General features: G+C 31.9%; 4 protein-coding genes across 7 annotated transcripts; 1 reads left to right on the top strand and 3 right to left on the bottom strand.

The window, feature by feature from the left end:
- Positions 1-201: 201 nt before the first annotated feature.
- On the bottom strand, positions 202-7,638 carry LOC109599688 (DNA polymerase theta). Of its 3 annotated transcripts, XM_049964675.1 has the most exons (7): positions 7,629-7,638; positions 6,869-6,905; positions 2,501-6,802; positions 1,970-2,441; positions 1,730-1,918; positions 954-1,676; positions 202-614 (listed from the first exon to the last, which is right to left on the bottom strand). In XM_049964675.1, exons 3-7 carry the CDS (start codon positions 6,791-6,793, stop codon positions 313-315), a joined length of 5,979 nt encoding a protein of 1,992 aa, XP_049820632.1. In that variant the 5' UTR covers positions 6,794-6,802; positions 6,869-6,905; positions 7,629-7,638; the 3' UTR covers positions 202-312. The 3 variants fall into 3 exon arrangements, with proteins under 3 accessions (XP_049820632.1, XP_049820630.1, XP_049820631.1); XM_049964673.1 differs by having other exon boundaries at positions 1,730-2,441; XM_049964674.1 differs by lacking the exons at positions 6,869-6,905; positions 7,629-7,638 and having other exon boundaries at positions 1,730-2,441; positions 2,501-6,815.
- A 2,607-nt stretch (positions 7,639-10,245) lies between these two features.
- Positions 10,246-16,450, top strand: LOC109599695 (lysosome membrane protein 2). Its single transcript, XM_020015715.2, has 6 exons — positions 10,246-10,478; positions 14,424-14,515; positions 14,575-14,738; positions 14,794-14,938; positions 15,106-15,306; positions 15,362-16,450. The coding sequence occupies exons 1-6, from the start codon at positions 10,445-10,447 to the stop codon at positions 16,325-16,327; spliced, it is 1,602 nt and encodes a 533-aa protein (XP_019871274.2). The 5' UTR covers positions 10,246-10,444; the 3' UTR covers positions 16,328-16,450.
- Positions 16,451-17,092: 642 nt separating this feature from the next.
- LOC109598842 (protein Wnt-8b-like) lies at positions 17,093-19,682 on the bottom strand. 2 transcript variants are annotated; one of them, XM_020014760.2, is made up of 3 exons: positions 18,925-19,682; positions 18,122-18,237; positions 17,093-18,065 (listed from the first exon to the last, which is right to left on the bottom strand). In XM_020014760.2, the coding sequence occupies exons 1-3, from the start codon at positions 19,018-19,020 to the stop codon at positions 17,243-17,245; spliced, it is 1,035 nt and encodes a 344-aa protein (XP_019870319.2). In that variant the 5' UTR covers positions 19,021-19,682; the 3' UTR covers positions 17,093-17,242. The 2 variants fall into 2 exon arrangements, with proteins under 2 accessions (XP_019870319.2, XP_049820652.1); XM_049964695.1 differs by lacking the exon at positions 18,925-19,682 and adding an exon at positions 18,290-18,485.
- Positions 19,683-21,345: 1,663 nt separating this feature from the next.
- LOC109599703 (uncharacterized) lies at positions 21,346-22,611 on the bottom strand. The gene is made up of 2 exons (XM_020015723.2): positions 22,347-22,611; positions 21,346-21,764 (listed from the first exon to the last, which is right to left on the bottom strand). Exons 1-2 carry the CDS (start codon positions 22,486-22,488, stop codon positions 21,454-21,456), a joined length of 453 nt encoding a protein of 150 aa, XP_019871282.2. The 5' UTR covers positions 22,489-22,611; the 3' UTR covers positions 21,346-21,453.
- Positions 22,612-23,299: the final 688 nt, after the last annotated feature.

Genomic DNA, 23,299 nt, shown 5'->3' with positions numbered 1-23,299 from the left:
ATATTTCTGATTGTCTCCAATTTACCAGACCGGCATACAAATCCGACGAACCCATTCCGTAAGTTATTCAGCAATAGATTGATCGCATCACAGTTTCACGATTTATATGTGCAGTTTTTGAATTACGGACTGTCACGTCCGTAGGTCAATGTTAATAACAGCTATTTCTATTAACGGTTTTTGAGGAAATGACACACAGTGAATATTAAAATGTATATTGTGCACTAATAACCAGAAGTATAATTACTTAAAGAATTCAAGTGATGTAAAATATAATAAGTTACAATAAAGTTAAAATAATAAGCTAAAATATCACAAACTATATTCAGTTAATTCGCCCCAAGAAAGTCCAACGCGGAGTTTGACCGGAAAAGGTACGGTCAATTTTACAGCGTTTTCCATGCTATTCTTCACAATTTTTGCGACTTTGTGGATATATTTTGTGGGCACTTCGTAAATAAGTTCATCGTGTAGATGTAAGACTAGATTAGGTTTGAGTTTTGACTTGCAGAATGTTTTGATGAGTTTCTCATCAATTGTTATCATTGCTTTTTTCGCCATATCTGCAGCTGATCCTTGAATAGTTGTGTTAACCGCTTGACGTTCTGCCTGACCTAAAAATAAATAGGAAATGTTAAGACGAGGAAAAAATCGATTTTATGTCACTATACTGATATGTAAATTAAATAGCAAGATAATAAATGCTAATAGAGATTAAACTGTTAATAAAATTAATTTATTTTTTCCTCGATATTCAATAAACAACTTGTAATAGTATTAAACAAAAATATACTCATTGCAAATATTTACATATTTTCAATTTATAACAGACTCAAGTTTAATTTAATTTGCTTCGCCTTAATTATGTGTTGAATATTAAATTTTAAGCATAATGTGAAAGTATAAAGGAATAATTAAATTCAAGAATAAAAGCAAAATTAAAAATTCAATACCTCTCAACACAACGTTGGAATCCTTAATGTGAGCAAGATACCGCCTCCTTCCAGATATAGTTTCAACATATCCATTACGTTTACATTCCTCTATAGTTTTCTGTATGTATACTTGAACACCCGGATACGCATTTTTAAACGACTCCATAAATTCCATAGCATCCTCCTCGGAGATACTCAGTTGTTCCGCCAACGTTTTGTAGCCCATTCCATAAATTATTCCGTAGCAAATGTGTTTGGCGTTCTGCCTTAACTTATCATCCACATCAGATTCACTGACGTTGTACCATTTACTGGCAACGGATTTGAAAACGTCTCCGGGACTGTTCATGATTTTCTTCAAGATTTTATCCTGGGAAAGATGAGCCAACAGTCTCAGTTCTAACTGACACCAATCAGCAGACACCAAACTGCAGTTTTCAGCAGCCGCAAAAGCGGTTCTGCAACTCATCACACAAGTTTCTTTGGTCAAAGGGTTAACTATATCGAAGTTTTTCGGTATGGTCTGTATATTCGGTTCGTGCATGGTTATTCTCCCTGTAGCTGTATGAGTTATGTAACAGCCAAAAAGGCGATCAACTTTCGCAGTTTGAATAAAGGGGTAAATGACTTTGGTCATTGTAAAACTGATTTTCCTCCACTGGATAATGAGACCTGCTACTGGATGGTCGCATTTTTCTAGTACTTCTTTTCGGGTACTTACTTTTTTGCCTTTGTGCATGCCTAGACAAAATATTTACTCACAATGAGTATTTATAAATAATCCTATTACATACCTAAAATTCTGGAAACCTCGATTGGAGATGATAATGAAAATCTTCTTCCGGTCAACGAAAAACATTTCCTCTCAATATTCTCCATCTGTTGCCTTAAATCATCCGCAAGTTTCTGTAATTTGACACGACTTACGCCCATTCCAGCAATTTCCATTTTAGCCAGCAGCAAACAACATTTCATTTCCACCCCTAAAATCACCACAAAATAACAACAATTCGATTTGCCTTTTTTAACTGTACCATAAACGTTCAAAAATTGTGCGCTTTTTTCAAGTAACAAACTTTTTAAAGCGTCCGAAACGTACCAAGTTACTAACGACTCCACACAACATCTTAATTTAGAATGGATGGCGGTACGAACTTCCAAACCTACACTACCTACTCCTTTTCTGGTTCCCAGTAACTTTAACACTGACGCCACTTGCGGATAATATAACATAGCCAAGTTGTCCAAATTTTTCTCAGCCTCCTCAGGCTCTAAAAGCCAATCAGCAATTTTTGGATCCTCCATGTCTCCATAGATATCCAGGTTACAATACTTTTTCAAGCACTTCACTTGTTCCTTGCAATCGAAGATTTTAATGTTGAGGGTTCGGTCTTCGATGACGGTTTTCAAGAGTTGGAGCACTCTTTGTTTCAGATGATTCTCCAAGGATAAATAGTAAACTACGGTGTCTCCCCAGGAAATGGCAATTCCTTCGACTTTTTTAACCTGTATAAAAATAAAACGTTGCTTATGAATATTTGTGCAATTATTTTGAATAGGTTTACCTCTTTGCCATCTTCTTCAGTTTCAGTGCATCCTACAGATAAAGAGAAAGAGCTAACACAAAGAAGGTCGCCACAAAATTTCTCGAACAAGATGTCATTCCCACACACATCGATAATAGAAAATTTCTCAATTGCATCTTCAATATATGTCACGTTAGTTTTGGAACATGATGGTAGGTTGATATTTTTTGTTACAATTTTCTGTTTGGGCATATTTGCATCAGTGACAGCATCATTTAAATTCGTTCTGGATATTTTATTCAAGGGAGACTTGCTTTCATCAAACGACTCGGTAAAAATATCATCAGACATGTTCATGTTATTAGATTCATTTATAAGGGTCTCCAAAGCAGAACAAACATTTTTAATTTCTACCTCCTGTTTATCCGTTTGTGCTGGTGAATTATCTTCTGTGAGACTGTCAGAGCTTAACTGAAGAGTAAAACTTTCATTAAAGACGCTGAATTGAGAAGAATCTGATTCAACATCCTTATAATCACAGATTAAATTCTCCTCTTTGACTTGGCTTTGGTCGACATTATTTTCATGTTGTTGTTCATTAAGATTTTGTTCTTTATCTTCCCCAATGTCATGATTCTCTTTGTCTTGGCTTTTGTCGACATTATTTTCATGTTGTTGTTCATTAAAATTTTGTTCTTTATCTTCCCCTATGTCATGATTCGATGATTCTTGGTGTAAAGTACCATCTATTTTCCTCTGTTCCTGTTCTTTATTATTCAGTTTCTCTGCTTCATTCTGATGCTCCCATTTGGCGTCAGCAAGACCCATCTCCATTTTCAAGTAGTTCCTGGCATCATGAATTAATATTTCGGCAGTTTCGCGTACGGTCAAACCTTCTCTACCACTTATCCAAACATTCTTGATTTTATTTCTCCGCCTAGCTTCGTATTCACTCTCACCTTCACGTTCCTTTTCTCTTTCAAACGGCATAACAGTGTTCAAAGTGTTCTCTATCGTCATAACATCAGAATTCGCCAATTGTATCAAAGTTTCCATACCACCGTTGTACAAGGCCCGAGCGATTTTCCCATTAAGAATAGGCAAACGCATTAGATCCAACAGATCACGACTAACACCGAACTGCAAACGATCTTGGAATTGGGATATGAGTATTTCAACGCTTGTCCAACCCAGCTGTTTGCTAAAAGCGGTAACCATACCAGCAAAAGAAGACGCCGACTGTTGCAAAGACTGCAACATGCCCCTGTTGCAGTTGAACTTCGCGCAAACCTCTCCCAAAGTTTTCTCGTTCACCAAATCCTGCAGGGCCAAAGCCACGAAAAATCTCTTGTGTATCAGAAGTTTGTGATACTGCTTATTGGTTTGGGTTTGGATTTGTCCACGCGTTGCATTTACTAGATATGATTCGCGGACGCCTACGAGTTCTCCCACTCGTTTCATGCTGGCGGGAAGTCTCTCCCACAGTTGGAGGTAGAACATCCAGTCTATGTTGCCCCAGGAATGACACGCGCTGTACGGGGTAACCAAGTAAATTAGGTGCAGCTCAGTTTCCAGTACGAAACACTGTCTGGCTTTCTCCAGTTCGGTGAAAAGGGCGAGTCCTTCATCCGGTGCCATTGATGAAGACAGACAAGCTTTTCCAAGCGATGTGGCAACATACTTTTGTGTACCGTTCTCTGAGGCTTGTAACTTAATAAACTCGTTGTTTCGGAGGAAATTCACAGCCTCTTCTATAGGGTTTTCCAAATGTTCGGATTGCTCTTCGTTTTCAACAGCTAATAAGGTGCAATTTGTAAATAAACTGACGTCTTCTGGAGACGTAGCAACTTTGCTTGTTATAACTTCCAGAATAGCACGTTTCAATTTTCCGGCACCTTCAAGACAACTACATACAGGCTTCAAGTGTGCCTGCATTAGTTCTTTGGCGATTTGATAGTCGTTTTTCTGACAAATCAAAATACTTTCTCCTTTTTCATCCTTTCCCATTCTTCCTGCTCGTCCTATCATCTGTTTGTACGTCAAAACATCTATGGGTTTACCATGGAATGTGGGAGATCTCACAATGACTCGCCTAGCTGGAAGATTCACACCTGAAGACAACGTAGAAGTGGCGATAAGAACTCTAATGGCTCCACTACGAAAGCCTCCTTCAATTATGTCTCTTTCTTCCATGGTAAGACCAGCGTGATGGTAAGCTACTCCAAACGACACAGTTTTTTTGAGTACATCGTCCAAACCAGCAGGACAATACTTTAGTTGTTCCATAACTTCTATAATCATGTTTGGCTTCAATTCATCTCTTAACATGTTGCCTAAATCGGTTTTTGATTTGCCAAGTTTAAGGAACGCAACTGATATTTGTTGAGCCAAACTTTCACACCAGTTTTTCGTCGGACAAAAAATCAGGACTGAACAACTCGTTTTTACAGTTTCTAGGCAAAGTCGCAAAATATTGTCTGTGTCTGCTCCAACGTCTTGTAAAGGTTCAATTTTTCTGATTAATTCGAATTTTGTGTTATAAATTTCGCCAGAAACATGAGCAAGTTCTTCCAGAGGAATCGGACGGAATGTTGTGGTGTATAATTCTGCATCCAACCATTTGGCCAAAGTGCTTAAGTTAGGTAAAGTGGCAGACATTCCGATTATTTGTATTTTAATATCAGGATCGTGCAACGAAATGTATTTTAATTTGGTCAGTAACAATTCTAATAAATATCCTCTGCTGATGTCACCCAATAAATGCATTTCATCTACGATAATCGCCCCGATATCCCCTAACTTTCCTTCTTCCAAAAGTCTGTTAATAAGGCTGTTAGCTTTTTCCATGGTACAAATTGCCATTTGTACCGCTTGAAAACCCCCAGGTGGATTGTAAGAACCCATAAATCCCTCAACTCTGATCCCACTACTTCCCAATATGTCTTGGAAGTAGTACATTTTTTCGCGGACGATGGACACAAACGGCAGGATGAAAATAACCTTTTTCTGTCGTTCAAATATCGTTTTTATGGCCAATATTTCCGAAACTAATGTTTTTCCCGCTGATGTTGGCGCTGAATAAATTAAATTTGAACAGGATTCTATAACTTTTTTGTTGCTCAGACATTCTACTTGCCACTCGAACATGTTTTCTATGTGGCGAGCTTTGTATTTTTCTAAAACGATCTCTGGAAGTCCCCAAGATGATAATTGTATCGGATCACCTTTTAAAAATATTTTTTTTTGGGGGTTATCATTTTCATGACTTTGTTGCGAATTAATGTTTTTCACATTATTATCAATATTAACAATAATATTTGGTGATGTTTTATTATCATTACTTTCTTCAAGTTTTGCATAATCATCTGTGGGTTTTGCAGTCTTAATTTTTAAACAAATTTGGCTTTTATCTTCAACATTATCAATGTTGTCTTTTTCATTATCATCATAATTTGTTTTTTCAATATTTTCATTATCTAAAAAATGCAGTCTTTTATCAGTATATTTTTTTGTTTGTACTTCATCTTTACTTGGTCCTTGGCTTATTTTATCACAACATGTTACTGCAGTTTTAACATTAGGAAAGTTATATTTTTCATTATTTGGCTTTAAAATTTCATCCTCTATAAGTTTTGGACTTTTTACTCTCCTATTTGGTTCATCTTCATTGTCTGATTCGGAATGTTTACGTTTTTCAGAAAGTACATTCTGATTACATTTCAAATTATTAGGATTAGTATTTTTTGTACCTGGTTGACTAGAAAACTTCTCTCGCACTTTCTTATTACAAACCACAAATGTACTATTAACATTATCACAGCACAAAGCACTTAAAATCTCAGCACTTTTGTCCCCAATTCCATCACAAATAACTTTTCCACTTTCACTATCGCTTATTTTGTAATCAACATTTATTTTAACACTGTCCAGTTCGAAGGACTCAGAAAAGTCAATTGAACAAAAATTAATTTCATTACTTTCAGATGAAGAAAAAACCGTATTTATTTGTATTTGATTATTGTTGTCACTGTTTTTGTTTATAACTGTTTGACCAGTCGGTTCCTCTTCAGAAGATTCAGAAGATACTTTCTGCTTGTTAGCTGGTGAATGTTGTGAAGCAAAATCTGTGGTGGAAAAGAAGTCTTCGCTCCACGAATTTTGTTCATTTTTCTTGTTTTGGTCGGGTTGGGTTAAAAAACATGAATCATCCAACAAAATATCTTGTGTGTTATTTTGTGCTTTCTCACTTTCTTTTTTCGATAACAATTGTTCGGTTTCAACAAATGTGAAATTGTCGAATGTGTCGTTCATAAACAATTCATTATTATTCATTATAAAATTCTGTAAAATAGTTTTAAATATATTTAAAATATTAACCTTATTTGTTAAGGTTATGTTTTTGTGTACCTGTTGAGTGATTTCAATATTTAGCAGGTGGCGTCATCTATAACAAAACTATTGTACTAGATGTAGAAAACTAAACTATAAATTGTATAAGGTTTAATCACACATTTGAAATACGAGGGACGTTCAAAAAGTAACTTTTATAATTCATGTCAAATATGTTTGAAAAAAAATAATATGTATAAGTTTTAATATAGTTTAATTGATCAATATCATCATTTTTGCAAACAATTATAAAAATTATTATAATAACAATTTGTGACGTTTACATATATATTTTGAACTGGCTACTCAAAATTTTTCTTATTATAGTGAACTATTGATAACATACACTGTGGCGCTAGTAATTAGCTAACTACGTCAAATTTCTAAGCGTGCATCATTCGCAAGCAGAAACAATGCGCGTCAATATTTTCAAGGTTACTGAAGGAAGAATTTCAATATGAAACATTTTATCAATTTTTACGTGATAAAATCAACAATGGATTCGTCACAAAGTACGAAAGCATTGTTTTGAACATTTATTTTGAAACATTCATATCACATATTTTTAAATTTGCTACAAAACATTAATGAATCTATAGTTTAATTTTAGTCTAGACTGTTACAATATTTTATTGTCGCCTTAATAATTGTGCACGTAATGCGGCATGTTAACATTATTAATGAAGTGAATAAAGATGTTATTGCATATATAAACTTCATTCAAACACAGCATTAAAAGAACCTTATTGTCAAGCAACTAGAAAAAAATAATAATTACCGAATATTCACATAAACACAACACAATTTGCGTAAATCCTCTTTTCTGAAACCACAGGTATTAACGTAAACATAACAAATAAAAAAAATAATTCCACAACAACAACGAACTATTTTTAGAAGTGGGCGAAAGGATAAAAATAAAAAACAAATATATAAAATTTTTCAATGGAGTCATGAATACCACAAATAATGAAGGTTGAATAACACAAAAAATATATTTAATTATAGTTAGTACCTGATAACGTAATTGAAATACTAAGGACGTAGTAACCAAGAACCGTCAATATTTTTCTTAGGACGTTAACGTCTTTAACTTAATTGAATTACGTGTTTACAACTTTTATTACAGTTTAATTTTTTCCCGTTTGTTCCAAGAAAAATTTCATTGTTTATGCAAAAATAAGTATCACGAAAGGGATCAATGTTTAAAAAACATTAATTTCAAGGGTTATCATAATTTTGGGATATATCAAATATAAATATTTTGACTGTGACCAAATTTACGTTTGACATTGTATACATAATTTATCATTTTTATGCAACTAAAGACTAGACGAAAGTAATTAATCAAATAGTTCAATATGGTATTAATTATTACACTTTAAAATACAAAGCGTGTAAGAATTTGTTCAATAATTGTATAATTCCAGAAAAATCTATTGACGATATTCACTTAAGTGCAAGTTTCGATATTATGTTGCAAATGTACAAGGTACAACCAATTTTATTGTTCAAATCAATTTTCAATCAAATGATTAATTTTGTAATGTAAATGATTGTAATGTAAGTACAATTAAAAAAAACTTTTGCAGCATGAATTGCATATATAAATTTTTACTATTAATCTGCAAATTGTTTAAAAATATGTACGATAGTGGTCATTAGTTGAGTAAATTTTTAGTATGTTAAATATTTTAACCATAACTCTTGCGAATATACGACAAGTCTTCAAGTTTCTTAAATTGCTGTAATGGTTTCACTTAAATATGTAAATCGAATAATTCCCCATGTTCTCTATAGGGTCTGCAGATTGGGACGAGCAAAACAAAACATTGGTCTTTTAACCATTTGTGTTTACAATCGTTTTGTTGAGTTGAGAGAGCATTATTTCTTCAATATATGGAAGCAAATATATTGCTATACATAAATCAGTCTGAGAGGGCCTAGACCAGAAGAATTAAAGCATCCCCCTACTGTAATTGTACCCCCACCATGTTTTATTATGGGTATAAAAAAATTTTAGTGTAGTTTTGTTCCTATACGATCTTTAACATAATCACTATAAATTTATGATCCAGTAAATGTGATCCTAAGCAAGTCAAAATTAGGTTTTCACATTTTTTTGTAGGGTTCTTCTTTTCTGAGGCTAAATTTACTTTAACCCCAGTCTTTCAACTAATTTCAGCCAATCCCATTTCCTCCAGGTTGACGATAAGATTGGATTGTTTTTTGACATTCCAATTGTGCAGTTATCTTTTTTTTAACTGAGACATTTCTTTTCGTAGCTATCACTTAACCACTTTCGAGAAATGATTAAATTATTTAGCCGTAAACTCTTAACAGGCTCTTTTTTTCTCCTGTTCTGAAAGACCGTAATGTACAAAGTTGCTATAATTTTGTCCAATGAAAAATAAAAAAGTAAGCATTTTTTTAAAGAATAAAATTAAATTGACCAGTTGCAACAATAACAAAAAAATCAATAAATGTTATAGGTACTGGTATCCTCACATTTTTAATATATTTTAATAAGTTGCAATAATTATGGACACTACTGCTGTATGTTGTAACTAATATAAAGTTAGGTATTTCTTTGTAAACGCACATAAATCTTAATAGTAATGTTAGTCTATATTTAGTAGATCGTTTATGTGTAAACCAAAATTAATCAATGTTTTGAAATATTGCATTTATGTCATAACCATATTATCGAACATTCCTTAATAAATATCACTTTAATATAGCCGAAATTTTCATATTAAATATAAATGAGTTATATTTATACTAATTGTTTATTGTCAATTTAATGATGACGACTTCTCAAAAAAAAAAAACATTTACCAAACTCATTAAAGATGTCTTAATATGCGCATAATTATAATTACGAAATAAAAACACTATTTTAGAAGTGTCAAAGTTGATTTGTTATTGTCCTTTTAAATGAACAACTCAGAAATTACTTTATTTACCAATTTTAATGTGCTGTGTTAGGATTTGGAAAAAACTTTACGACAATAAATATCGTCATATATTTCATGAAAACTGCAATAATTTTGCTTGTACTATTGTCAAAGATTCATAATAAGAAACTTATACATGAACTTAGAAAAAATTAATAATAAAACTCCGAATATACACATACATGGGATATAATTGAATACAGACAAAAATTTATTAGATTTGCACTTGTAAAGAGTATTACAATTTGTCATTGATGAATGTTGCGATAGTAAACAATAAAAAATTCCATAGAAGTTATCTGCAAAAATAAATTTGACAATGGAACAGAGAAAATTCCGAAAGGAACGTAAGGAAAGGGTACCCAAAACATTGCGTCAATAAAGTAAATAAGTCGATGGGACGGTGGGGAGAGATTAATGGTTCTTGAAAATTAACCTCGCGGACGTCAATTATCTGTCGCGCTCCCCACTCGAAAGAAACATGTAAACGTTTACTATATTTAAAAACGCCGGGAACCTGCGGTACTAATCCATTTAACATGTCAACGGTGTATTTCTGCAAATTAATGAGAAGAACATTTACGTGACACTGATCAGTTTTTCGTAGCACCCAACCCAAGAACGGATTGCCGTCACCATGAAGAGCCACTACAAATTCAATTCGCGAACGAGTGAGTATATTTTTTGATTTTCGAAAATTTCACACTGACTTTCGGTTCAGCACGTACACAGAGCCTCTAAGCGAGGCGAACTAATCAAAATTCTTTTCGAGTTGCTGCTAATTATCATTCGAATTGCATACGATCAGATAAATTATTATTTTTTTATGCCACGCCGTGTGGAAACTCATCATCTTGCGATGCAAATGTTGTATTAATTGAGATCTATTTCCTCTCCACATGCACGAATTGGAACTCGTGCAGCTCGTTTTCGTCACCTAGAAACAGAAAATGGTTGAACAATTTAATTAATTCATGCGTCCACACATAATAACTATTGTAACAGTGATAAAACAAAGCGAATAAATAAATCTCAATCTCAATAAATTAATTCATGCGTCCAATATACATAATAACGATATAACAAATGTTGTATTAATTGAAATCTATTTCCTCTTCACATGCACGAATTGGAACTCGTGCACCTAGAAACAGAAAATGGTTGAACAATTTAATTAATTCATGCGTCCAATACACATAATAACGATTGTAACAGTGATAAAACAAAGCGAATAAATAAATCTCAATGTCTTAGTCACGGTCGGTTCTTGGCGTTTCACTTCACTTCTGGATTAACGCCGTGTTTATTATGCGTCGGCTTGATGTGCACAAATATGCGATTTGTGAAAAAATTACTAGTTCAATGACGTTAACTGCGGTTTTTACATAAAATTCTGAACGTACAATAGTACACAACAACAATTGGTTATTCTTACTCGGAAACGTTTGCTAAAACTATACAAATTATTATCTTCTAATTATTAGTTTACTTTTAAATTGCTATATAAATATTTTTATGAATTTATTTACAAAATGAAACACTATTCAATTTATAAGATACAATTACAAGTCAAAATTATATATAATTTCAGTTTAATCATTAGATAATAGTAATATTTAAATTTAAAGAATTTTAAAAATTTTGTATTTTCAAAAATAAACTCTTCTTACTCAAGAGAGCTTAAAATATACAAAAAAAACATTTTTCAATTATTTGAAAATTATACAATTAAAGGTTGAACCATATATAATTTATTTCTATTTAATTATTAGATAATAAATTATTTGTGCGATTCTATAAATTGTGAACTTCAATTTACAATATTTTTGAAAATTATACAATTAAAGGTTAAATCATATACAATTTTAATTTAATCTTTATAAAAAAGATTTGAGCGATTTTAAATATTCTGAACATTCAACAATAAATGAGAATGAGATTCTCAAGTGCGCTTAAAATATACAAAATAAAATATTATTATATTTCGAAATTATACAATTAAAGGCAAAATCATATACAATTTCAATTTAACATTAAAAAATTGTGTGATTCTGAATATTCTCAACAATAAATCAGATTCTTTCTACTCAAGTGTGTATACAAAATCTATTCTATTTGAAAAATTATTCAATTAAAGACTAAATCATATATATATATATATATATATATATATATATATATATATATATATATATATATATATATATATATATATATATATATATATATATACTTTCAATTTAATCATATTTTTAAAAATGTCTATAAAAATAGAACAAAAATATTGAGACCTGAATCATGCAATTTTCTTAAAATTATTAATATTGTATATTTTTATGATTTGCATTCAGTTTTAAAGAGTTTGAAAATTGTAAAATTCAAAATCGTATTTTCAACCTTCGATGAAAAACATTATTTGAATATTTTATTTACAAAATACCCACGTGTACAATTCGAAAAACTAGAATGACATTTTTTTTTCTGTTAAACATTATTTTAAAATGTTTGCACTTGTTTTATTATCAATTTAATAGATTATTTCATGTATTTGATTGTGAGACATAAAAATAATTTCATTAATGACATAATTAGTGCACTGAACAAATATTGAAGTTTGACATCGATTAAGAATTGAATGATAATCATAAATTTAAATGGATTTAATAATAGCAATTCTGACTATTGTAAGAATTGTATTTGTATACGAAAGTCAATTTTAAAATGTTTAAAAAACGTACAATGTAACATTTACTTCAATTGCCATTATATTATTATTTAAAAAAAAAACTAAGTGGCAATTAAAATTCCATTAAAAAACTGATTAAATCGAACAATTTACAAAATTTTCCAGTACTATAGTTTTAATTTGCTAATGATATTAATAAAGGTCTTGATTGTTGCGTCATAAAACGACACGGGATTAAAGTAAGAAAAAAATAAATTTCGAAATTTGAACCCAATTAACAAAAATTAAATTTGCTTATTATAATCATAAAAGTAAATTCGATAATAATTTTCCCACAATTTAATGCGTATTTTGCACTTTAATCTCAATTAATAAAGGATTATTACATTATAGATAATATTTTATCTTTGTTTATATACATCACTGTATATGTAAAGAAAGATATTCTTCGAATATCAGAATAAATTTAAGCAAACCAAATTGTATAATTGCAATATTTCTCAATTTGATAAATCCTTTAATATTAATTAGTATTATTGTTTAATTTGATTAATAACTATGTAATTAGTGAATATTAATGATTACACATTTTTAAACGGCACGATTAATTTAGTTTTAATTAATGATGATAAAAACTTATATGATATACCTACATTCATTAGTTCACATAAAAATATTTTTTTTAATTATCACAAATTACATACAGCTATATTTTTATTTCAATTTAATATAGTTTAATAATAATTTATAATATTTTAAATGTTTGAAATGGTGAACAAATGCATTAATACAATTATATCATTAACAATAACACTTTCTCCGTTTGGTACAAATGTTCAATAAAAAAACCCATTGTGGATAACTGTACCTTTAACTGGTTGACGGTCAATTTCAAGTATATTGGTCAAGGTGCAAGAACTGCATCAAGCTGTGATGTTAAAGAATATGGTAAAACGTTTCCTTAATTCAAACTTAAACAGGTTAATTTACATGTAAACAAGAACCCTCGATTATTTTTATTCCTTGTCCGCGTATCGTTTTTAATTGAGATTTATTCGTTTGTACATTTTTATTTTCGGATTATTTATTATGTAAAGATAAAGTAATGGTTTTAATTTACAATATTGTTATTGATCTGTACAATCAATATATCTTTTATAGCTCTACAAGCGAACACAGTAAATAAAAACTATTTACTAGTTCATTAACACTTATGATAATTTTTAATGTCAATAATTAAGTTTTTCAATTAAAGGTCATCATTGTTGGTTTAATTGAATGAATTATCGTTAATATTGCGTTTTCACATTAAAGGCGTCTAGTAATAATTAAAAGGCTTAAAAAGTAAACAAATTGGCTAGTCAACAAATAATTTCGTGCCTAAATTAAAATAAGATTATGTTCACACTTAGTCAAAAATTAAGTGTCATAGGTCGAACAACAAAGTGTTTGATAAAAAAATGACGACCTTTATCTTGACGAACATGTAAATAATTGAACTATTATAAGAAAAATTTAAAGACATTTTTGACGTAACTTCTATAATTAGGAGCATTTGCGCAAACCCGCATTTTATCAATTTTTTAATTTGGCAATTTCAATGATAAATGCGTGTGGATAATTTATATTTTATTTGTATATCAAAAAAAATATATTTGGAAAAACAAAATTATCAAAGTTTACTTTTTACAAAAAGATAGCGAATCATTTTAAAAATAAATTATTGCAATGTGCGTATTTGCATAAATTCGCAAATTGATATTTTGACATCAAACTCTCAACTATTGCAATATTAGAAATCTCTAATGTTTTAAGTACAGAGTTTCGTTTATGCATTTTTGCCTGATGAGATGGTGAACGTCTGAATTATAATTGTTGCTATTTAATGTTGCTTAATATCGAAAGTTTGCAATATAACTTTGTTTTTCAGGTGTTATATGGCTGACACTATTAGGAGTACTACTGTTAGGTTGCTCGTGGTTCACGTTTGTACACAATCCACTTCACATGATCATGAAAAAGGTGCAATAATAATCCATTTATATTTTAGCACATTAAATTAATGAACATTAAATTTGCAGACTTTAAAACTAAAACAAGGTAACATATTTTTTAAATTGTGGTCCAATCCACCTTACGAAGTGCTAATTAAAGTCCACATTTTCAACGTGACAAATTCGGAACAGTTCCTATCAGGTGAAGATCCCAAACTCAATTTTACGGAAGTAGGCCCGTATTATTACAAGTAATTAAATGCTGAACGCAAAATTTCGAATTATTTACTTATTGTCAAATTACAGGGAAATTTTGACTAATGAAAACGCAACGTTCCATTCGGATGGTACCATTACGTTTTATCCAAGGCGAAAGATTGTGCTGGATCGTGTTCGCTCTGTGGGTGATCCACTAGTTGATAGAATTGTTTCGCCTAACATACCGCTGTTGGTGAGTAAATATGCATGTTTAAATTTGCAATTGCTTTTATTATCGTTGTAAATGGTGATTGTCTTGTTAATTATTAATGTACAGCAGTATTCACTTTATCTTTTATTAGTTTAGTTTTTTATCACATGACGTTTTGTTTACTTAATTTGTTTACAACCTTATTTCAGGGTATACAAGCTTTTCTAAATGACGCGTCGATTTTTACGAATTTCGGATTCAGTTCTTTGGTGGCAACTTTGGGGTCTCCCTCGTTTTTAAATATAACAATCGACGAATATCTGTGGGGCTACGAGGATCGTCTAGTCGAGCTGGCCAACGAATTTATCCCGTCCTGGATCGACTTCGACAAGTTCGGCATCTTAGACAGAGTGAGTACACCGACGAACCCGCCCCTCAGACAAATCTAAAATTTTACGGTTACAGCTGCTGAGCGTGGACAATGGCAATACGGTGAAAATAAGCACGTTTCCGGAATTAGATCCCCACCCGCATGAATTTCTGTCCGAAGAGGATAAAATGAGGCCGTACCACATAGTGGAGTGGAACGGTTCTCCCGGTTTGAGGCATTGGGGTTGGGTGGACCCCGTCGACAATGAAACCGTGCCCGATAATAAGCCTTGCCAGCTCATCGCCGGAGCGTTTGAAGGAACCATCCTGCCTAGTTTCATGCCCGAAAATACCACCATCAAGATCTTCAGGAATGCCTTCTGCAGACCCGTGCCGTTAGTCTACAGTGGACGGGGTAAAAGTAATCAGGGCTTCGACGCTTACAACTTTCGGATTTCTAGCGACTTCCTAGCCACTCCAGAGGAAAATCCGGAAAATGCCTGTTACTGTGTTAAAGGACGTTGTCTCCCTAAGGGTTTGGGACATTTGTCGCCTTGCTATTATGGTATTCCTATAACGATGTCGCCTCCGCACTTCCTCAACTCCGATCCGATGCTTCTGGAGCAAGTCAACGGTTTAAAACCTGACGTGGAATTACACGACAGCATCGCACAGGTCCATCCTATTCTGGGGGTTCCTTTGGAAGGGCACTTAAGGCTACAGATTAATTTAGACGTAGGACAAACAAGACTGAACTCTAGAACTCGACCTTTTAACGGTTTGCACGTTCCGTTGTTTTGGTTGGAATTAACCACTGGCGAGTTTCCAGATATTGTTTACCAGATTATAAACTGGACTTGTCACATTTTACCTGTTGTACAATTGGTGATTGTTTACATGTTGGGTATTCTGGGTGTTTCGTTAATTTCCACTGCAGCTTTGGTCGTTTTATTTTATAGTACACAACAGAAAATTAACAGCAGGGTTAGTTTAAGGAGTGAATATTGTGCTATTCCCACTGTTTTAACTATGAATTCAGATTGTTTTAAAGGAACGAGATGAGTTTTGATGGATTTTATTGTATACGTCTAAGACGTTGTATAGACTGATTGTTAAATATGTATGTGATTATTTATAAATATGTTTTGTATATTTTATATAATTAATAATAAAATTTTATAAAAATATATTGTTTTTTATTTTAAAATACAGGGCATAAAATTTCACCGACAAAGCTTAATTGTAGTTTGAGTTAGAGCAACAAATCAGAACGTTTCGTAAAAATATTCAGCAATGTGTCTCCCCTTTTAATATTATAAGGGTAAAAAAATCAATTATGTAAATATTTAATGCAAATTTAAATTTGCTATTTAATATTTGAAATACTCTACAGAATTTTGGTTTTTCAATTTTATTAATTTGTCAGAATCTTTAAAAAGAAAAGTTTCAAGTACACAATATAGATGCTTTTTAATTCATCAATTAATTGATTGAATAATATTAACAAATACGACAAAATTTATATTTAAAATGTAATCAATAAAAAGTTAATTTCAAACATACACACCTTTTTGTTGAATATTATGTAATTTAATTTAATGAGTTTCTAGAAACGATACATTGAACTACTTGGATGTTAGTTTTCAAATATTTATTGAAGAAACATTCCTGAAAAATCGCAAATCAATGTTTGACTAACAACAAACATTAAACTTGTCTTCCCATTAATTAAATACTAGTTGATATAAATAGTACAATAATTTATTAACAAATACAAATATTTATCATATATGTCATTATCTAACACTTATCAAAAATATCCTTACATCTAAACTTTAAATAGTTATTACAGTACAACGATATTTACAACTAATCATAAATATAATAATTTATACACAACCCTAATCTAAATAGTACAAATATCACAATTCTCAGTCAAACAAATTTCATTATAATATTTGTTTAAATATTTAGTTCTCATTCGCAAACGTACTCGGGTACTAACTGCTCGCAAGTTTCGCATTTGACTTCGCAGCACCAGGCGAATGAACAGTTGCACCTGCTCACAACTTTCCTGACACGTTTGCGTACTTTCAATCCGCAGGATCTACACAGATGTCTGCAACTCCTCTTTTCCGCCAAACTGGTGCCTTTTTCCAATATTCTGGAGCAGGATCGTCCCTTAGTTCCAACCCAGCCGGTCGTCGAGTTCGCTTGACAATAGTCGGGTGATTGTTCCAAGTAAATCAGGCTGTTTTTCTTGTGGGGGTTTTCAATTTCTTGTACCGTGTTGTTGTTTTCCTCATGGGTCAATTGTTGTTCTTTGATGTGCAGGGCTTTGCCGTACTTTTCCTTGAGTTTTGAGGAGATGACATGGAACGGTGCGATTTGCACCCAACAGGTTTGCAAGGAACAACTGCCGGAAACGCCGTGACATCTGCACTTCTTTATCATTGACTCTTGCAAAACTTGTCTGCCGATTTCGTAGTTGTGACTTTTAACAGCGTTTTCTTGGCTGGTTTTGTTGAAGATGTACTTCGTAAACTCGATGCCGTAAGTGGTATCGTCGGAACATCCTCCCCAGGTCCACTCAACTTCTTCAGCATTGATGTGTTGGTTCTTGGCTTTACCAACATGTTCTACGGGCATGTTGCTGTCCAATTTAAGGTTTTGGGGCTTCGGGTTACATTTACAAGCTTTGATTTCACCCCTGGAACAATTCTTGGTGATTGCGTGAGCGATTCCCGAAACCATAATTGCGTTAATGTAAGCAGCCTCTTTAGTCTGGTCCATTGACGAGCTGGAATAAATAAAGTTTTATTATTTTATTACGTGGTCTATTATTTGGCAACGTACCTTTTGAATGCGCTCTCAGGACAGTTCCATTTGTCCCATTTAAATTCCTTTTGACAATGTTCTACGGCCATTTGGGTGCCGATTGCAATGCTCTGGATTAACCGTGAAGAGACGCCCTGGAAATATTAACAGTTGTTATTGGGTAATAATTTACCATAATAATGGTACATTTTCGTTATTGACATCGAACGAATTGCTACCGTGGAAGCAGGTGCTTTTCGCAGAATCCTTAAGAATTTAAAAGATGCTGATCACCGTTGAAAATTGATATGACATGTTCAGCTTCCGTAGCAAATTAGAATTATGAATTTTAGTGTTATGGAATCTTTTGAATTATTTAACAAAGGCATCTAAATCTGGTTAATACCTCCTTTATGGGGTATTTTTAACATTTATAACTGATCAGAAGAATGTCAATTTTTTATGTTAAAAAGAATACAATCACATTAGTTTTTTAATAAATAATTTTTTAATTATTATTTTTAAATAAATAAATTGTAAATAAAAACTGAAATAATTTTTGGTTAAAATAATTAAATCCAAATACTTTTAAGAATATTCCTCAAGTACTTGATTACTTCTTACACAATTATAAGGAATATTTTTTAATTATTATTTTTAAATTAATAAATTTTAAATAAAAACTGAAATAATTTTTGATTTAAATAATTAAATACAAGTACTTGATTAGTTCTTACACAATTGTGGATAAAAAATTTTAAATCTTAATCCCAGTATTTAAATTAATTAATTAAATTAAATAATTTAAATCCAATTTTTTATAAGCTGTTAGTTAAACTTACCGATAATTGAAAAAGATTTTTCATATCAAACATAGCACTTAAATCCAAACTGTGAACACCCGCTATCACAAACACCACAAACCTATAGAGCTCCATTTTTTCGAATTGTTGCTTGTAGGAGCACCGAAGACCGAATGAGCCGAAAATTTTTAATAAAACTCTTATAAGGCGGTTAGGGAATATTAGGTGAGGGCCAGTCGGTGGTGGTACAAAGCAGTCACAAAGGATAGACCGACTGGTCCGAAGGGTGGGACTGAAGAATTCCTAGAAATGATTAAGCATAAAATTATACCCTGTAATCTTCAGGGTCTCAATAAATACTGTTGAAAGCCTCTTGTGCAAAACCGTATAAATCTTTTTACTAAGTAAAAAAGCCGATAGGTACATTATAACATGGATATCAATATACCGCAAACTGGCTTGAATAAAAAGGATTTAGGAGGAGAATGGTGTCTTTTACCTTAAGCCTGAGGAAGGAATTAGATTAATGCATAAGACTTTAAGAAGGTGTTTTGTTCGGGTATTTACTTAATGAAGTACTTTGCTACTGCTGTGGTATTCTGTTTGGTAAAACTTGTTTTGTACGGACACCACAAATATAATCTCTTATTATTTCAAGCTACCGAGAAACTGCCGTTATCTCAAAAGGGCACCTGATCAAATTTTTAGCATCCAATTAACATAACGGATTAGCACATTGCAATTTACTTATTGTGAACTGTCAATCAGTTTCAAAATCTCCTTACTCAGTTGTCACATATTTTAATTGTGTAATTTATTCATAATAACTTTTATCTATCCAAAGCACCAACAATGAGATTGAAAGTAACAGGATATTAAACAAAGAAACATAACTAGTTGTTTAACTTTTATAATTAATATCAAAGTTTACACTTAAAGTAGCTATAATTACAATACTATAACACTTACATAATGAAATACTTTTTTATATCTTACAATTAGATAAATTCCCACGTGACATTAAATTGCTTGATCTCCTCCATGAAATGTGCATATAATAAAGTTAATCTTGCGAACAGTACAATGTTCAAAGAATGGCGTGACTTACAAATTTAAATATAGCTTGCATAAAAAGTGTTGTTATGCAAATCAATATTTTAATCATATATATAAAGAACAAATAGATTCCTAGACGTGAGCTAATAATTAAACATTAATTATTAAAATGCATTCCAATATAAACGACATTTCTGGTTATTTTTAAGGTTTTGGTCGACGAGACGAACATTTCTCTTAATTACACATTCATGGTATGCTGGAGACTTGTTTCAACAATGTTGGTCGTCGACAGTTGCTCAATAAATAAAAAGGTTGCAGGGCGGAACGACAAAACCGACCGGCGGCATCCTCTGCCATAAAGGTGAGACGGCACATCTGAACCTCCAGGTTGTAAACAATATGCGGGGATTAATTGAAGGAAGTGTGGTCGCCGACAAAAGTGTTATAACTATAACTCAATTGTGTTTTTGAATTTACCATTGCGGGGGTACAGGTATTTTTTTTTACTCTTAGGAATTTGTGGTAGTTTTCTCTTGTTGCAATTTATTGTTGGACCACCCAGAATATTATAAAATGTGGTGGTATACATTTAATGTTTAATTAAGTTTCTTTGGAACCAGGGTAAGCGGATCAAGTCGCGTGTCTTCGTTAGGTTTTTGTTATATGAATGATGGCAGACAAGTAACAATTTGTCTCGACACTGTCACTTACTCATCAGCACCATAAAATTTTGTGCCGACAATTAAAAACATAAATAGCCTACATAAATTTAATCCTTCTTCTCGTCTACACAAATGAATTCAACACTTTATTGTCGAACCTTAAATACCATAAAATTTAAATTATATAATATTTTCAATATCATAGTTTTAATCTAAATATATGTACAGCAATCAAAATTAGGTATATCTATCAGGTAGAACTTTTACCGGAAGAACGTGTGATTTTTATCTATATTTTGACATAATAGTAGATAGGAAATTCCTTTACATAACTTTAAATTTAGGTTATTGATAATTTATAACAAGATTAAAGGATTAGGGAGTAAATATTTATACTTACTGATGAATTGGTGCATATTTAGATCAATAAAATGTAGAGTACAATTAGGCACGTCCAGACATTAATATTTTTATGACAGTCACACTACTGGAAAACCCTGAGTATAATAAATATTGAATACCATTTTTGCAAACTTGTTTACTACAAAGCTGTCTATAGACGAGAGTGGAATTGACAATAAAAATCAAACAATAACTACAAAATTATAATCTCCAGACTCTTAAGTGCTTAGAAGTATTTTTTATACCTTTTGTAAGCGCATATTATAGTTAATAAGTTTTCATTTTGCGTTTAGTTTCTTTTTAATTGAAAATTGTATTTTATTAACAACATCATTAATAATAAAAACAAATACTTTCTTTATTCATCCTCACTTATATCTACACAAATAATTTAATTATCCGTACAGTCATACAATTTAGTCCAAACAAAGAGTACACATCACAGTCACCTAAAACTTCTCCTGTTAATATAAGCTCCATACTCTTCGTCGCCGCCGTAACCATAGTGAGCCATGGCGAGATCTCGATGCTGATGAAAGTTGTGTGAGTAAACTCCCCCTTGATCACTTCTCCCCCGGAACATGTTAATAAGCAATAAAATCATGGCGATTCCACCCATCAAAGCGCTTTTCATTAACATAAACTTCAAGCTCATCAACATCATCGGTATCATCGATGTGGAGACCATGAACGGCATCACCATCATAGGGAGGATTTTTGACATCATGTCTTGCTTTTCTTTCTTCTTCCGGAACTCTAAAACATAACATGATCAAGGATCATTTCTCGGCATATGGCAATGTTAACAGTGAAAATCAATTATGGACTTTCCGTTTCTTAACCTGCATTCTTGCTGATGTCCGACACCGAGCAGACATTCAGGTTAGCGCAAAAAATGACCTTAACTGAACTCATGCGAAATCCGCTTCTCGCGAATATCATTGATGAGTTCATGATAAATAGGTTGAATTACACGTTTAGGTGGTTTTATTTTCTTTAATGTGCATTATTACAGGCACGCAATTGTGGCGATTAATTTCTTAATGAAGTTGGTTGTTTCTTCGGATTGAATGTAATATTTTGTCACTGATGTATATCGTTAGATGACAGTAAAAGTTAGTACAGGGATAAAGCTTTAAAATTTAAGTGGTTAAAGATAAGAGTCTAAAGGATATTTATTACCTGACACATAAGTCTATTGTGTTAGTTCTTATCTGCATCATTTCTATATATAATAGATTTTAATACTAATTGTAATCTGTTACTTAACAACCAACAATTTACAGACAGAAAAAAACAATATTCTCATTAATTAAATTAATTAAACAACCGACTTACCTTGTTCTTCCCCACTGACACTGACATCCCTTTCCTCAAGGTCGCCGCTTCGAACACCGGTACTTTCCTGATCCAAAACATCACACTTAACGACCGTGATTTCAATAATCGCAATCACCACAATTAAGTGAACCAGATTCATTGTTACACTTGTCTACTGAGTACGCCGATCACAAAATACATGTTCGAGGAGATCGTCTTTCGATGGAAAATCAGCCCGCGAACCTGACCAAGAATGGATAGCGCGCATGGCTAACCAACACAACTCTGGCTGATGGTCTAGTTAAAGAACGACTGCCTTCGATTATCTTAATCTGAATAAACTACCGTTTTTCGTGGCGCGAATCTCTCGTCCCAATTGGTCCACGCACCATGAACAATTTTTTATCCTCAGAAAGTAGTGTTTATAAACTGTTGAGGCGTTTTAAAAGAAAACCAGAGTTTATACAAAAAATAAATTTATAAATTTATAAAAAAATAGTCAAATAAATGAAGAAATAAGACAAACACTTTGATATCTCTTTTTTATTTTTATTGCAATCAAGATAAAAGATAAATAAATAAATAAATATTAATCATAATAAATAAATAAATAAATAAATAAAAACTGTACAATATTCAAATATTCTTCCACTTCCTTATTCTACAGTTTTAGTCAGTTTGAATTATAGAGATGGGAATTAAAATTGTTATAATAAATTGGAACAAAAATTATCATATTGGAAAGACTAAAAACTTGTACCTCTCAAAAAAATGAGCATTTATAAGATTGTACATTTAAAAAGTAATATGAAATAACTGGGTCACTTTCCAAAATTCTTATATCAAATCGATGGGATGATAATTTTTACCATCTATTCACCAAAGTGGCACAATATATCCACGAATCAGTTTGGAACAGTTGTTTCTCCTATTAATTGATCTGTTGCGTGTAATATTACTATTAAAAAAAA

This window comes from Aethina tumida, chromosome 3, assembly GCF_024364675.1.
Source record: "Aethina tumida isolate Nest 87 chromosome 3, icAetTumi1.1, whole genome shotgun sequence".
NCBI classification, from domain to species: domain Eukaryota; kingdom Metazoa; phylum Arthropoda; class Insecta; order Coleoptera; family Nitidulidae; genus Aethina; species Aethina tumida.
Note: the sequence above shows the minus strand (reverse complement) of the source record. Positions and strands in the feature narration are given on the sequence as shown.